Source organism: Mus caroli, chromosome 17 (genome assembly GCF_900094665.2).
Source record: "Mus caroli chromosome 17, CAROLI_EIJ_v1.1, whole genome shotgun sequence".
NCBI lineage: Eukaryota > Metazoa > Chordata > Mammalia > Rodentia > Muridae > Mus > Mus caroli.
Genome location: NC_034586.1, coordinates 29,912,273 through 29,924,794, shown reverse-complemented (window position 1 = coordinate 29,924,794; position 12,522 = coordinate 29,912,273). Strand labels below are relative to the sequence as shown.

Sequence of the window (12,522 nt, the reverse complement as noted above, 5' to 3'; positions counted from 1 at the left end):
GATTAAAGGCGTGCACTATCACGCCCAGCTTGCCTTCCTAATTCTTGATACTAAAAACAAAATTTCTTGAGATAGTGTTGCTATGTAGCCCAAGATGATGTGAACTTAAAAAGAGTGATCCTTCCCTGTTTTCCAAGAGCTTGGATGTGCCACCACACCCTGGGGCTTCTCCCCCTCCTCCCGCTTTTTGAAACAGTGTTTACTATGTATCCTGGCTGGACCTTGTCACTTAGATCAGGCCCTGATTTTACAGAGATCTGCCTGACTCTGTCTGGCAAGTGCTGGGATTAAAGGTGTGTGCCACAATGCTTTAAACTCGGGGCCTAACATATGAAAGGACAACTTTGGAGACTTGATCTTCTTTCCCTATCTGCCTCACACAGGTCATCAGGGCTGCACGGGCAAGCACTTGAACATGGTAAGCCATGACATTTCAAGACACAGTTTCTCTGTGTAGTCCTGACTATATTAGAACTAGCTCTGTAGAACAGGCTGGCCATAAACTCAGAGATCCACTTAACTCTGCCTCCCAAGTGCTGGGATTAAAGGCATGTGCCACTATGCCTGTTTTTTGTTGTTGTTGTTTGTTTGTTTTTAAATAAAGGAAAACAACCTGGAAAAAAAAGCAACCCTATTCTATCTGGTTTCTGGAAGTTGTGGAACAGAAGAGAGGGCACTGACTACCCCTATCTACAGCTGGCTACGATGGGCACTGAGTTGTAGAGAGATTCCATGGCTGAGGTGCCAGGAAAACAGGAGTACTGATGAGGGTCAGATTCTATGAAGCCAATTCTAAGTCCCCCTCCCATTGCGTGTGAGCACCCTAGTCCAAAAGGTAGCAGCCTAGTGCTTATTTGGGGGGTGGGGGTGTTGCAGGAGAGGGATCACAGTTAAAAGTTTAAAATAAATTAATTTTTAAAGGAAATTAACTGTGACACTAAAAAAAAAAAAATCACTCTCCTACTGCTCTTACAGAAGACCCGAGTTTGGTTCCCAGCACCCATCCCGACAGCTCACAAGTGCTTGGGGCTCCTGTACCCTCTTTTGGCCTCCATGAGCATTAATTACACTTGTGTACACACATACACTCTCATACTCTCTCAAAAAAAAAAAAAATTAGAAAAAAATCTTATCTGGGGGGTAAGGGACCCAAGACAGCACATACTAGCTCAACATGTCTCCTCTATTGTCCCCTCCTTCCTCAAATTACAAAACTCTCTGTATCCCTTCCCACTCAGCCCAACAGAGCTGTTTCAAAGCTTCGATAAAACTAGATTCTCCCCCTCTGACAGTTGCGACACCCCAGGAGCAAACGAGGTTGAGTCTGTATAGAGTTGAGGGGGGCCAGCTGAGCCTGGGCCTCATCCCTTGCCTCTAGCTCTATGCCTAAACACTGCTCAGCCTTATCCAACTGGGTGTTGGCACCAAGGAACCCAGGTGTCAGGGCTGTGGGGTCACCAGGGTGATGGTCCTGGAGGTGGACCAAGAAGCTCTTAAAGAAGTCACACACTGCATACACAAATAGCAGCCATGTGTGTGTTTCCACACGATGTGGCTGGGGTCCAGGTACCCTGCAGGCACCTCAGTCTCCCTCCAGAAAGCCTTTCAACCATGGATGGGAGATGTTGGCCAGAACAGATTAGACTTTTCCCTGGGTCCATCCCCCTTAGCTGCCAGGGTCCAGGCAAGCTGGGTTCTTTTTCCTGGGCTTGACTGCCCATCTCTGCAGGCACCACATTTGCCTCCTATCCCTGGACCCACCACAGGAGAAGACCACTCAGAGATTGGACAAGACACAAATGTTTACACAGGAACGCCAGCGCAGATGAAGGCATAGGTACCAGTCATTTTAAAGGTAAAAGTCATGTATTTTAAGGGACAGGCACTGCTGCTTTCCAGCATTCACAAGGCCCGCACAGGGCATAGGAATGAAGGCCCCTCCACCCTGCCCTGGTGGTCACCTGCACGCACCTGAGGGCGCATCAGAGCCACCCTGAGGTCTTCTGGGACTACTGGTAGCACCTGCAGGAAAGAAGCAGTTCAAGTTCAGAATAAAGGTGGGCTCAGCCAGCTTTGCAGGCAACCTGCTCCTCTACTCACCTTGACTCTTCTTCCAGATGGCAGTGCTGGATGCTGGCGGCCCTGGGGTGGCAGCCAGGAATGGGCGCAGTCGAGGGGGACTCAGGCCAAAGGGTGCAGGGTTCAAGTATGGAAGGAAGGGCCCAGTGGGGGCAGAGGTGAAAGGCTCAAGTAGTGGGAATGGCAGGCCCAGGGAAGACGAAGTGTCGGACTCTGGGGGACGCTCGGGTACAGGTGGCTCTTTGTCCAGGGCAGGGGGTGGTGGCGGGGCTGGGTTCTGACCATGGTCTATACAAACATGCAGATGCTTGAAGAGTGAACGGTGAGTGCGGAAGCGCAGGAGGCAATTCTCACACCTGGGGGCAGGCACAGTACTGGACTATCTCCTGGGCAACAGGAAGGGCCTATCCACTGCTACCCAGGGACCAAGATGTAGGAAGGGTATCTATATCAGAATCTCTGTAGTACTGCACACAAAGTAAAGGAGCTTGGCCTACAGGCCCTCCTTTACTGTAGTCTTAATTCTTCTGGACCTTTCCAGCTCAGAATCTCAAGTTTGGTTTTACTTAAGTGCCAGTTTTCCACGTAAGACATGAGGTAGAACTGGACGGAACCACAGCATGTATACCCTGCACCTCCAAATTGAGCCCGTAGCCAGAATGACTTAATCTTAATTCACATCTGTTTTCCATGCATGGTTGGGGCTGGCTTCCCAGGCCACATTCATACTTCAACCCACCCTTCTTCCACATACATTAGGAAGCACTAAAGATCTGGGAATTGACAGAGGGGGATGGTCAGGCTCTCACTTGAAGTAGCGGTTGGGCTTGTAGTGCAGCTTGCCGTGAGCTACCAGCTCCTGCATGCTGGGGAAACTCTCAGTGCAGCTCAGCGCGGAGCATCGGAAGAGTTTGCCTGGTAGGGATAAAGTGCAGATGTGGAGTGGGTGGTTAAGACTAACTCTGGGAGGCTCTGCCTATCTGCTTCACTATCAGCAACCCTCATCTTACCTTCCAGTGACTGTGTGGGTGGGCAGTGGGTACGGAGATGCTGTGCTAGATCACGAACACTGGGGAAACTGAGGCAGCAGCCAGGGCTAGAGCAGGGTATTTGTTTCCCTGCAGGAACGAATGGGTGTCATTATTCTTTTCCTTACTGACCTACCCAAAAGCCTTGATTATTCCCCACCCAGCCACTGTTAGCATAAACTGCCCGGAAGGGCTGGATTGGTTTAGTTCATCTCTGGAGCCACACCTGACATATTGACAAGATGCTCAGTAAATGGTGAAGACCACCCCCCCCCCCCAATGGGATAAAAGGTGATTTCTTGTCCTGCACCATCTCAGCCCTATCAAAGGCATGTGACTCCCCAGAAAGCTCCACAGATAACCTGGCGGTGGACGGCGTCTGGGCAACCGAAGGTCCTCATTGGTCCCCACGCCTGTGTTGGTTGAGCCAGTCTGGCCACTGTCTGAGGCTGGATAGGCAACTTGCTGCAGAGGTCCTCCATGGTCCCATGCTGGTGGCATGGCTGTTGGGTTAGGGCTGGGCTCCTCCACAGAAGAAAAAGTGGCTGGAGCTGCCCCATCTGGAGATGCCACCTCCTTGTCTGGCTCACCGGAGCTGGATTCTACAGTGGTCAGCGTGTCCGAGCTGGGCCTGGATGGTTCCTCCTGGTGCAAGAAGCGGCTAAAATCAGGCTGGGATCCCTAGGTCAGATGCCCTTCTACTACAAAGGTCCACAAGACTGACTCCCTCAACACTCACCAGATATTACCCAGTCATCCCATTTTCTGAGTCACCAGCAAGATACGGGAGATAAGGGCAGACCTAAGAGCAGAGCTACTGTCTCCTAATTCCAATTGCAGGAGTTATCAGGGATTATGCATAAAAAGGCAGTAATTAACATCCCTTCCTCAACTTTGGCAGGAGAGGCACTAGGGGTGGAGGTGTGGCCTAGAGGAGCATCTAGGAAATGCTGGAGGGCCTAGAGTGGATTGTGGGATGATGGGGAATACTGGCTAAGCTAGAGCTATAGACACTCAGGACTGAACTCTAGGAGGGTGGGTGTGGCCCAAGCGAAGTCTGGCCTAACTGAAGGGCTGGACGCACGCTAAGTGACAGTCAGAGGCGGGCGGGGACCCGGATGTGGGGGCGGGGCCAGCTGGAGGGGAGGCGCGCGGCAGGACCGTTCCCTGTCAGTCCCGCTGCTCTTCCGCGTCCGCGTGCGGGGTGCTGCGCTCACCATCCTCTACTCAGTTACACCTCTGGTTCCCGTGCCTTCGGGGGCTCTGGCTCCAGCAGGGGCGTCTTCCTCGGCGACACGGTCTCTCGCTCACATCGGCGCCATTTTTCCGCTTCTCAGATCTCGCGAGATATGGGGTGTGGCCTAATTCTGGGCGCTTCTCTAGGAGGAGGGGCCTGAGACTAGACTGCAGCTCTTATACAGGAACGGTCTGCTTTTGATTGGTCTTAAATTTCAGAGAAAACTGACAAAAGCTCTTCCCCTCCCCACTTTTATAGCCCAGGTTGGCCTTACACAGAAGTTGACCTTGAACTTGGATGCCAATACACCAGGTTTTAGGTGGCACTGAGTATCAAACCCAGAGTTTTCATATAGGCAAACTCTCTACAAAGCAAGCCACATCCTTAGCTCTGTACACATACACGTACAAATGAATATGTATATGCACAGATGTGAGCAGGTAAGAGTGGAGGTCCAAGGTAGACATTGTCTTCCCTCATTGCTCTCCACTTCATTCACTGAGGCAACATCTCTCACTGAAGTTGGAACTCACCAGTTCCCACCTAGCTAGCTAACTTACTTGTCAGAAGATTCCTGTGTCCACCTCCTAAGTGCCCTGATTACAGGAAGCTGCTATGCCTCACAGGGAGGGCTAGAGATCCAAACTCTTTCTCATTTACATGAGTGTTGTGGGTTTGAATCCTGGTCCCTTGTGTCTGCACAGACCCATCTTCCTAGCAAGCACCGTAAAATTTTCAGCACATCCCGTCTGCAGCAAGAACGAATCTGTTGTCATAGCCCAATGTGAGAAACACTCTAACTAATGGATCTTCAGGTTAGGTGAACAAGCAAATTCCACAGGTAGAGAGGTGTGAACATGAGTCCCACGTGCACTGCTACTGAGAGGTTCCCTGGCCACCCAACTTTCCTTAAGTGCATCCTATGTGCCAGGAACTTAGTACTGCTCTTGGGAGACGCTAGTCAACCAAGAAAATGGAGAGACAATAAATCAACAACAGCAGAAAAATGATCTCGGATGTATCCTAGGAGATAAGAAAACAAACAAAACAGATGTGAAATGAGGAGTCAGGGAAGCCTGTCTAAGGGGGTGACTTGAGCTGTGCCTTGATGCCTACGGAAGCAGAGCACTACAGGAAGCTGGCACAGATGTCCTGAGCTGGCAAAGAGCAAGCTTCCCTTTCGTAAGCAACGGCGAGACCTCTGCACAATTGAAACAGAATAAAGATGTAGTATGGAGGTCAGAAAGAGAACTTGGGTGAGTCCTGTAGGACTTTCAAGAGGTGGAAGAGAGAGAAACCATGGTTTCTGAAGAGGTCATTGATGAATGTTCGTCTTTCCATTTTTGTGTATGTGGTTGCATGTATACATGCATACATGTTTGTGCGGTATTTGTTTGCAGGGTACATGTGCACTTTGTGGCTTGTGCATGTGGAGGCTGGTGGTTGCAGTGGGGGAATAATCCTCCATGCTTCTTCCTCCTTATTCAATGAGACAGAACCTCAAAATCAAACCCAGAGCTCACCAATGTGACTATCCTTGCTCTGAGGATGCAGGGTCTCCACTGTCTGAGGCTGAAACTGCAGGTGGGCCACAGTGCCTACCTGGCATTTACCTGGTATCTGGGGATCTGAACTTAGGTTGTCATATTTCTATGGTAGGATCAGTTGTATGACCAGACTTTCCCCAGGGAAACACAAACACCTCTACTCACCTTAGATAAATAGCCCATGACAGAGCAAAGTATGAATAACACCAAAGCCACTATAGTGAACCAAGGGTTTTTTTGAGTTATTACAGGGATATGGGCAAGGGGTTACTTACTGAGGGAGAAATGACTCAAAGACATTTGAACCTGCCTTACCAAATTCCACCCCTTAATGGGTGTCTTAGTTAGGATTTTTTTTTTTTTTTTTTGGTTTTTCGAGACNGGTCTTGGTTTCTGTTAGTAAGATTCTTACATCGGCCTTTTACCATCTGGTAATCTCTGGAGTCAGTTGTTATAGTTGTCTCTGGTTAGAGCTTGTTCCTCTCGTGATTCTGTTATTCTCTACCAGCAGACCTGGGAGACTAGCTCTCTCCTGAGTTTCAGTGGTCAGAGCACTCTCTGCAGGCAGGCTGTCCTCTTTCAGGGAAGGTGCATGGATATCTGTTGTTTGGGCTTGTCTCCTGGCAGAAGATGAAGGCCCGAAACAGGACCTGTCCCAGAAGCTGTTAGCTTCTGTAGTCCACACTCTCACCTGTGAAGACTAGTCTTGGTGGAGTCCGGGAACCAAGATGTCTCCTGCAGATCCTCTGGCAATTCCCTCCCGGGCCAGGCAGATACCTCTCCTCTGGCCGGGAAGGTGCCCAGATGTCTGGAGTGTGAAAAGGGGGCTGCCTCAGAAGCTCCCAAGGCAACTCTTAAAAAGAACATTTAATTGGGACTGGTTTACAGGTTCAGAGCTTCATTCAGTTATCATAAAGGCAGGTATATGACAGCATCCAGGCAGACATCGTGGAGGAGGAAAAATTGAGAGTTCTACAGCTTCATCTGAGGGCCGCAAGCAGAATACTGGCTTCTAGGCAGCTAGGATGAGGGTCTGAAAGCCCACACCCACAGTGACACACCTACTCCAACAAGGCCACACCTACTCCAACACGGCCACACCCTCTAATAGTGTCACTCCCTGGGCTGAACCAGCACAATAAAAGCTCATAAAAGTTCATAAAAGCTCATAAAAGCTGGGAACCTGGAACGCACTGCATAGCAACTCAACAGGTTAGAGAGTATTCTTTCCAAGTGACTCAGTTGATCTAAACCTCTTCCAGGTAGCTGGCCGGGTCTCAGAGTCTTATTTGTAGTTTCACTTTTCTGAGAGTGACTCTGAGCAATCTGTGTGGTTTACTATGTATGGCAGGGAGGGGCCTGGTGAACCTTGTCAGTTTCAGGGACTTCCTGAAGCTATTTTAAATGTTTATCTTTAGGCTTAAGGAGCTTCCTATGGGGTGGAACAGCTACACAACACCTGAGCCACTTCCCCAACCATATAGATGTCTCTGGGGGGAAGATCTAATATCTTTTTCTGGTGATCATTTGTAGGGTGGGCTTAGGGTTACATGGTAAAATAGAACTTAGATCTCAGATTTCTATACATTTAGCCATTCAAGAGATGTTTATTGAGTCATAAGCAACTGTAGAATTCATATGCAACATGTATTTAGGTAAACATATATTTAATCTGTATGTGCCACTATAGGTAAAGGAGATGGTTAGAAGACATTTAAAAACAGAAAAATGGAGGCTAGAAAGATGACCCAGTGGTCGAGTGGTAGAGAACCCAGGTTCAGTGCCCAGCACCCACATGGTAGCTCACAACTGTCTGTTCCTGGGAATTGGATGTCCTCTGCTGGCACTTGTACTCACACAGATACACACATACACACATACACATAAATAAATAGTATAAATCTCTTAAAAAGTAAAATTGAAACTGAAAAAAGAGAAAACAGTTGAATGCCCAGCTCTAAATGAGACCTATATATCACACCCTTCCCTCCAGGGATCATCTTCTCAAAAGAAATTCATAACATAAGAACCAGAAGGGTCAATAACGTCAAGGACACCATAACCCCTGATAGACTGACCACATACCGAGGCAAGCCCCGCTTCCAAGAATAAAGGGGCAACACAAACTAGATCCAATGAGGGAATTTTTTTTTAAGATTTATTTATTTATTATATGTAAGTACACTGTATTGTAGCTGTCTTCAGACACTCCAGAAGAGGGCGCCAGATCTCGTTGCGGATGGTTGTGAGCCACCATGTGGTTGCTGTGATTTGAACTCTGGACCTTCGGAAGAGCAGTCAGGTGCTCTTACCCACTGAGCCATCTCACCAGCACCCGAGGGAATTTTTAAAAAGAAATAAAGAAATTGTTTAAAGTTCATTTGGAATGGATGAGATGATGGAGAGAGGGTGGGGATGTCACTCAGTAGGCTGTGGTAGAGCCCTTGCCATCCCAGCACTGGCAAGTGGAGGCAAGAGGGTCAGGAGTTCAAAGTCATCTTCAGTTATATGTAGAATTCAATAGCAGCCTGCACAACATGAGACCCTGCCTCAAAAAACTAAAACAAGCCAAGAATGTTAGCACATACCTTTAATCCCAGTATTTGGTAGGCAGAAGCAGTCTGATCTCTATGCGTTAAAGACCAGCCTGATCTACATAAAAGTTCTAGGCTAGCCAGAGCTACATAGTGAAACCCTATCTCACAAACAAACAAACAAACAAACAAACAAACAAACAAACAAACATACAACTAACCCCTAAACAACATCCCCCAAAACAATGATACCAAGAACAAAGGGGAGGAGGATCAAGGAAGTAATACAATGTTGGAATTAAAAGTGTGTTACCACACCCAGGCTTCTTCAGTTTCTTTGGTAATGGAATCACAGGTGTGTCACCATGTGTAGCTAGTAAGATCTTTTTTAAGAGAGGAGTGAAGCCTGGAGAGATGGCTCAACATACAAGTAACACACTCATACACATAAAATAAAATAGTTGGTCAACATGCACAGATTAAGAGACTGTTGAATGCTCAGCTCTAAATGAGACCTGTATAATCACACCCCTCCCTCCAGGGATCATCTTCTCACAAGAAATGTCAGAAAGAATGTAAGAATCAGAGATGGTCAATATCATCAAGAAAACAGTGGCCCCTGACAGGCTACCCACATGCCAAGAAGGAAGAAAGGAAGAGAGAGAGAGAGAGAGAGAGAGAGAGAGAGAGAGAGAGAGAGAGAGAGAGAGAGAGAGAGCGCAAGCTTCAGGTTCATTTGGAACCGATGGGAGGGTGGAAAGAGGGTGGTTATGGGAGAATCTAGGGGTGGTAGGGAATATGTTCAAAATATGTTGTATAAAATTCTCAAATATGGGGCTGGTGAAATGGCTCAGTGGGTAAGAACACTGACTGCTTTTCCAAAGGTCCTGAGTTCAAATCCGGGCAACCACATGGTGGGTCACAACCACCCGTAATCTGTAATGAGATCTGATGCCCTCTTCTGGTGTGTCTGAAGACAGCTACAGTGTACTTGTGTATAATAATAAATAAATCTTTGGGCCAGAGTGAGCAGAGGTCAAATTCAATTCCCAAAAACGACATGAAGGCTCACAACCATATCTGTACAGCTACAGTGTACTCATATACATAAAATAAATAAATACAAAAAAATTCTCAAATATGTAGCCGAAGAACACTGCATTTTTCATCTTCCTGGTCTCCACATCCAGAGTGACCAGATTATAAGTATATACCACATCTGCTGCATGTCATATTGGTGACCCAATTCAGGGTTTTGTGTATTCAGGGTTTCTCTGTATAGCCCTGGCTGTCCTGGAACTAACTTTGTAGACCAGGCTGGCCTCGAACTCAGAAATTCGCTTGCTTCTGCCTCCCGAGTACTGGGATTAAAGGCGTGCACCACCACGCCCGGCTCAGCCTCTTTTTTGTTGCAAGGTGGAGAGGTGCTTCTGTGCTGGAGAAGGGAGGACAGGGTGAGGCTGAGGTAAGAACGGGGCCATAAGGAAGGGAGAGGAGGGGCCGGATATAAGAAATGTTGTGCAAGAGCCCACAGGATGTGGTGCTGAGGCCTGGCTAGAATGTAGGTGATAGCAGTTCACAGTGTAGAGCTGTCCCTAACCTAATGATTCAGAACTGTCTGTTAGAATATATCAGCCCACTTTTCTTCTCTCCAACACTTCTCAATCAGGCACCCTTCCCAATACTTAACCGTCCACCCTGCTCATAGTCTTGCTTCCTGTGAATAGGGTGTCCTTTGTACCAGTGCAGTGAGGGGACTGTATTAGTCAGGGTTCTCTAGAGTCACAGAACTTATGGGTAGTCTCTATAGAGTAAAGGAATTTGTTGATGACTTACAGTCTGCAGTCCGCCTCCCAGCAATGGTCAACAGCAGCTGTGAATGGAAGTCCAAGGGTCTAGCAGTTGCTCAGTCCCACACGACAAGCAGTCGAAGGAGAGAGTCTTTCTTCTGCCAATGTCCTTATGTAGGTCTCCAGCAGACCTTGAACTCGGAGATCTCCCTGTCTTAATCTTCTGGAATCCATAGCCACAATGTCTCAAGATCTCCATACCAAGATCCAGGTCAGAAACTTCTATCTCCCAGCCTCCAGATTAGGATCACTGGTGAGCCTTTCAATCCTGGATTGTAGTTCATCCCAGATATAGTCAACTTGACAACCAGGAATAGCCACTGCAGGGACTGTACCCTCAAAGTGCACAGAGGGGAGAGCAATCTGCATAGTGAGTTTGAGGGGGAAAAGATGGAAACCCCTTCTGCTCTTTCTTCCTCCCCCTTGTTATCCTCCTCCTCTTCCTTTTGTGTAGCCCAGGCTGGCCTCATTGCTTTGTAGCCTTGATGGCTGCACTCCCGGGTCTTCTGCTTTCACCTCATGTATGCTGGGATGATGGGGTGCCGGTTTATGGGGTGCTGGAGATGGAAGCAAGGACTTTCTTTGTGCCAGGAAACCATTCCATCTCTTGAGCTATGTCCCCGACTGACTTTGTTTCACTTCTTCTCTTTTGTTCCCTTTTCTTTCTTCTTTAACCTCCCTCTGTCTTCTGTCTTGGTATTGGGTTGGAACATAGAGCTTCATGCGCGATAAGCAAACACTACCAACCAACTGAGCTATCTCCCTAGCCCTTTACTTTTTTATAATGGAAATTTATTTATTTAAAATTACAATTGAGTTCATTTTTTTTGCCATGTGTGTGTGGGCACACATGTGCTATGCTGTGTATGTTGAGGTCACAGGGCACCTAGCAGACTTGGTTCTCTTCTTCCATCATGTGGGTCCTAGGCATGGAACCAAGTTGTCAGACTTGCTAGGAAGCATCTCTACTTGCTGAGTCATCTCACTGGCTCTAAATAATTTATATACTATCATTATTTTAAATATTTATCTGTGTTTATTTTATGTATATAAATGCTTTGTCTACACATGTGTATATGTACCATGTGTGTGCCTGGGCCCAGGAGGCCAGAAGAAGGTGTTTGATACCCTGGGACTGGCGTTATAGATAGTTGTGAGCTACTTTGTGAGCACTAGGATTCAAACCCTGGTCCTCTAGGAGAGCAGTCAGTGCTCTTAACTGCTGAGCCATCTCTCTAGCACCTATATGTTATTACTGGGAGGGAACACACAAAAGAGGAAAACTTTGCATAGTTGGTTCCATCCCTCCACCTTTATGTGAGTTCTGGGGATGAAATTCAAAAAGTCATGAACTCATATGAGGCCTGAATACTAGATAAAGAACTACAGGCAAATAAGGAATGTTGAGAAAGAGAGAAATAGTCTTCCCCCAAGAAGAACATACTAAGTTGTTTCCAATATCAAATGGTCAGCCCTGAAAGCACACACGTACAAAGGATATTGTACAGACTGAGCAAGTATATTTAGGACAGGGAAAATGATTATTTTATAATCTCAAAAAATAATTATTTTATAATTTAAAGTAAATAAATCTTAATTTTTAATACTGGTTGTGAAACCAGACAGAAGACGCATGCCTTTAATTTTAGCACCTACAAGGCAAAGGATACAGAGAGATCTGTAGGAGTTCAAGGCTAACCTGGTCTACAAAGTAAGTTTCTGTCTGTCTGTCTCTGTGGTCTCTCTGTTTCTTTCTCTCTTTCTCTCCTTCAGGGCTGGGTTTAACTTCATGCTAAGCAAGTATTCTCGATCTTAAACTAAAGTGTAAAAGAATTCAGAGATGAAGTTGTCCAGCCACACTCAAGGACTGTTAAAAATTTTTGCAGAACAAACAAGAGGCCTGATGAGGCCCAGCTGCATCCTTGTGCTTATTTTTCAGCCAAGGTTGGTTTCTTGAGGCAAATGCAGAGGGGGAAAGGAAAAAGGACCAGATGGACTTTTCTGGGCAGCCTTCCCCAAACCTCCTCAAAGGATCTTATTGTAGTCCAGGACAGCCTCAAAATCAGCTACGTAGGGGCCGGTGAGATGGTTTAGTGGGTTAAGGCCCTCACCGCCAAACCCCTGATGAACTGAGTTTGATTCAATTCCTGGAATCTGCCTGGGGGAAGTAGAGAATTAAGTTCTCAAGGTTGTCCTCTGACCTACATGCATGCATGTGTGTGTGCCCCCTTCTCTCTCTCTCTCTCT

The 12,522-nt window shown here is 47.1% G+C and overlaps 2 protein-coding genes across 3 annotated transcripts in view; both read right to left on the bottom strand.

The window, feature by feature from the left end:
* Positions 1–1,661, bottom strand: part of Pram1 (PML-RARA regulated adaptor molecule 1) — a 13,537-nt gene extending 11,876 nt beyond the window's left edge. Inside the window, exon 1 of the mRNA XM_021149586.2 lies at positions 1,603–1,661. Coding sequence (XP_021005245.1) covers positions 1,603–1,661 — 59 coding nt within the window. The remainder of the gene's footprint in view (positions 1–1,602) is intronic.
* Positions 1,662–1,847: 186 nt separating this feature from the next.
* On the bottom strand, positions 1,848–4,449 carry Znf414 (zinc finger protein 414). Of its 2 annotated transcripts, none has more exons than XM_021185930.1 (6): positions 4,325–4,449; positions 3,470–3,752; positions 3,090–3,197; positions 2,889–2,994; positions 2,101–2,435; positions 1,848–2,022 (listed from the first exon to the last, which is right to left on the bottom strand). In XM_021185930.1, exons 1-6 carry the CDS (start codon positions 4,325–4,327, stop codon positions 1,958–1,960), a joined length of 900 nt encoding a protein of 299 aa, XP_021041589.1. In that variant the 5' UTR covers positions 4,328–4,449; the 3' UTR covers positions 1,848–1,957. The 2 variants fall into 2 exon arrangements, with proteins under 2 accessions (XP_021041589.1, XP_021041590.1); XM_021185931.1 differs by lacking the exon at positions 4,325–4,449 and adding an exon at positions 3,847–4,192.
* Between the last annotated feature and the right edge of the window lie 8,073 nt (positions 4,450–12,522).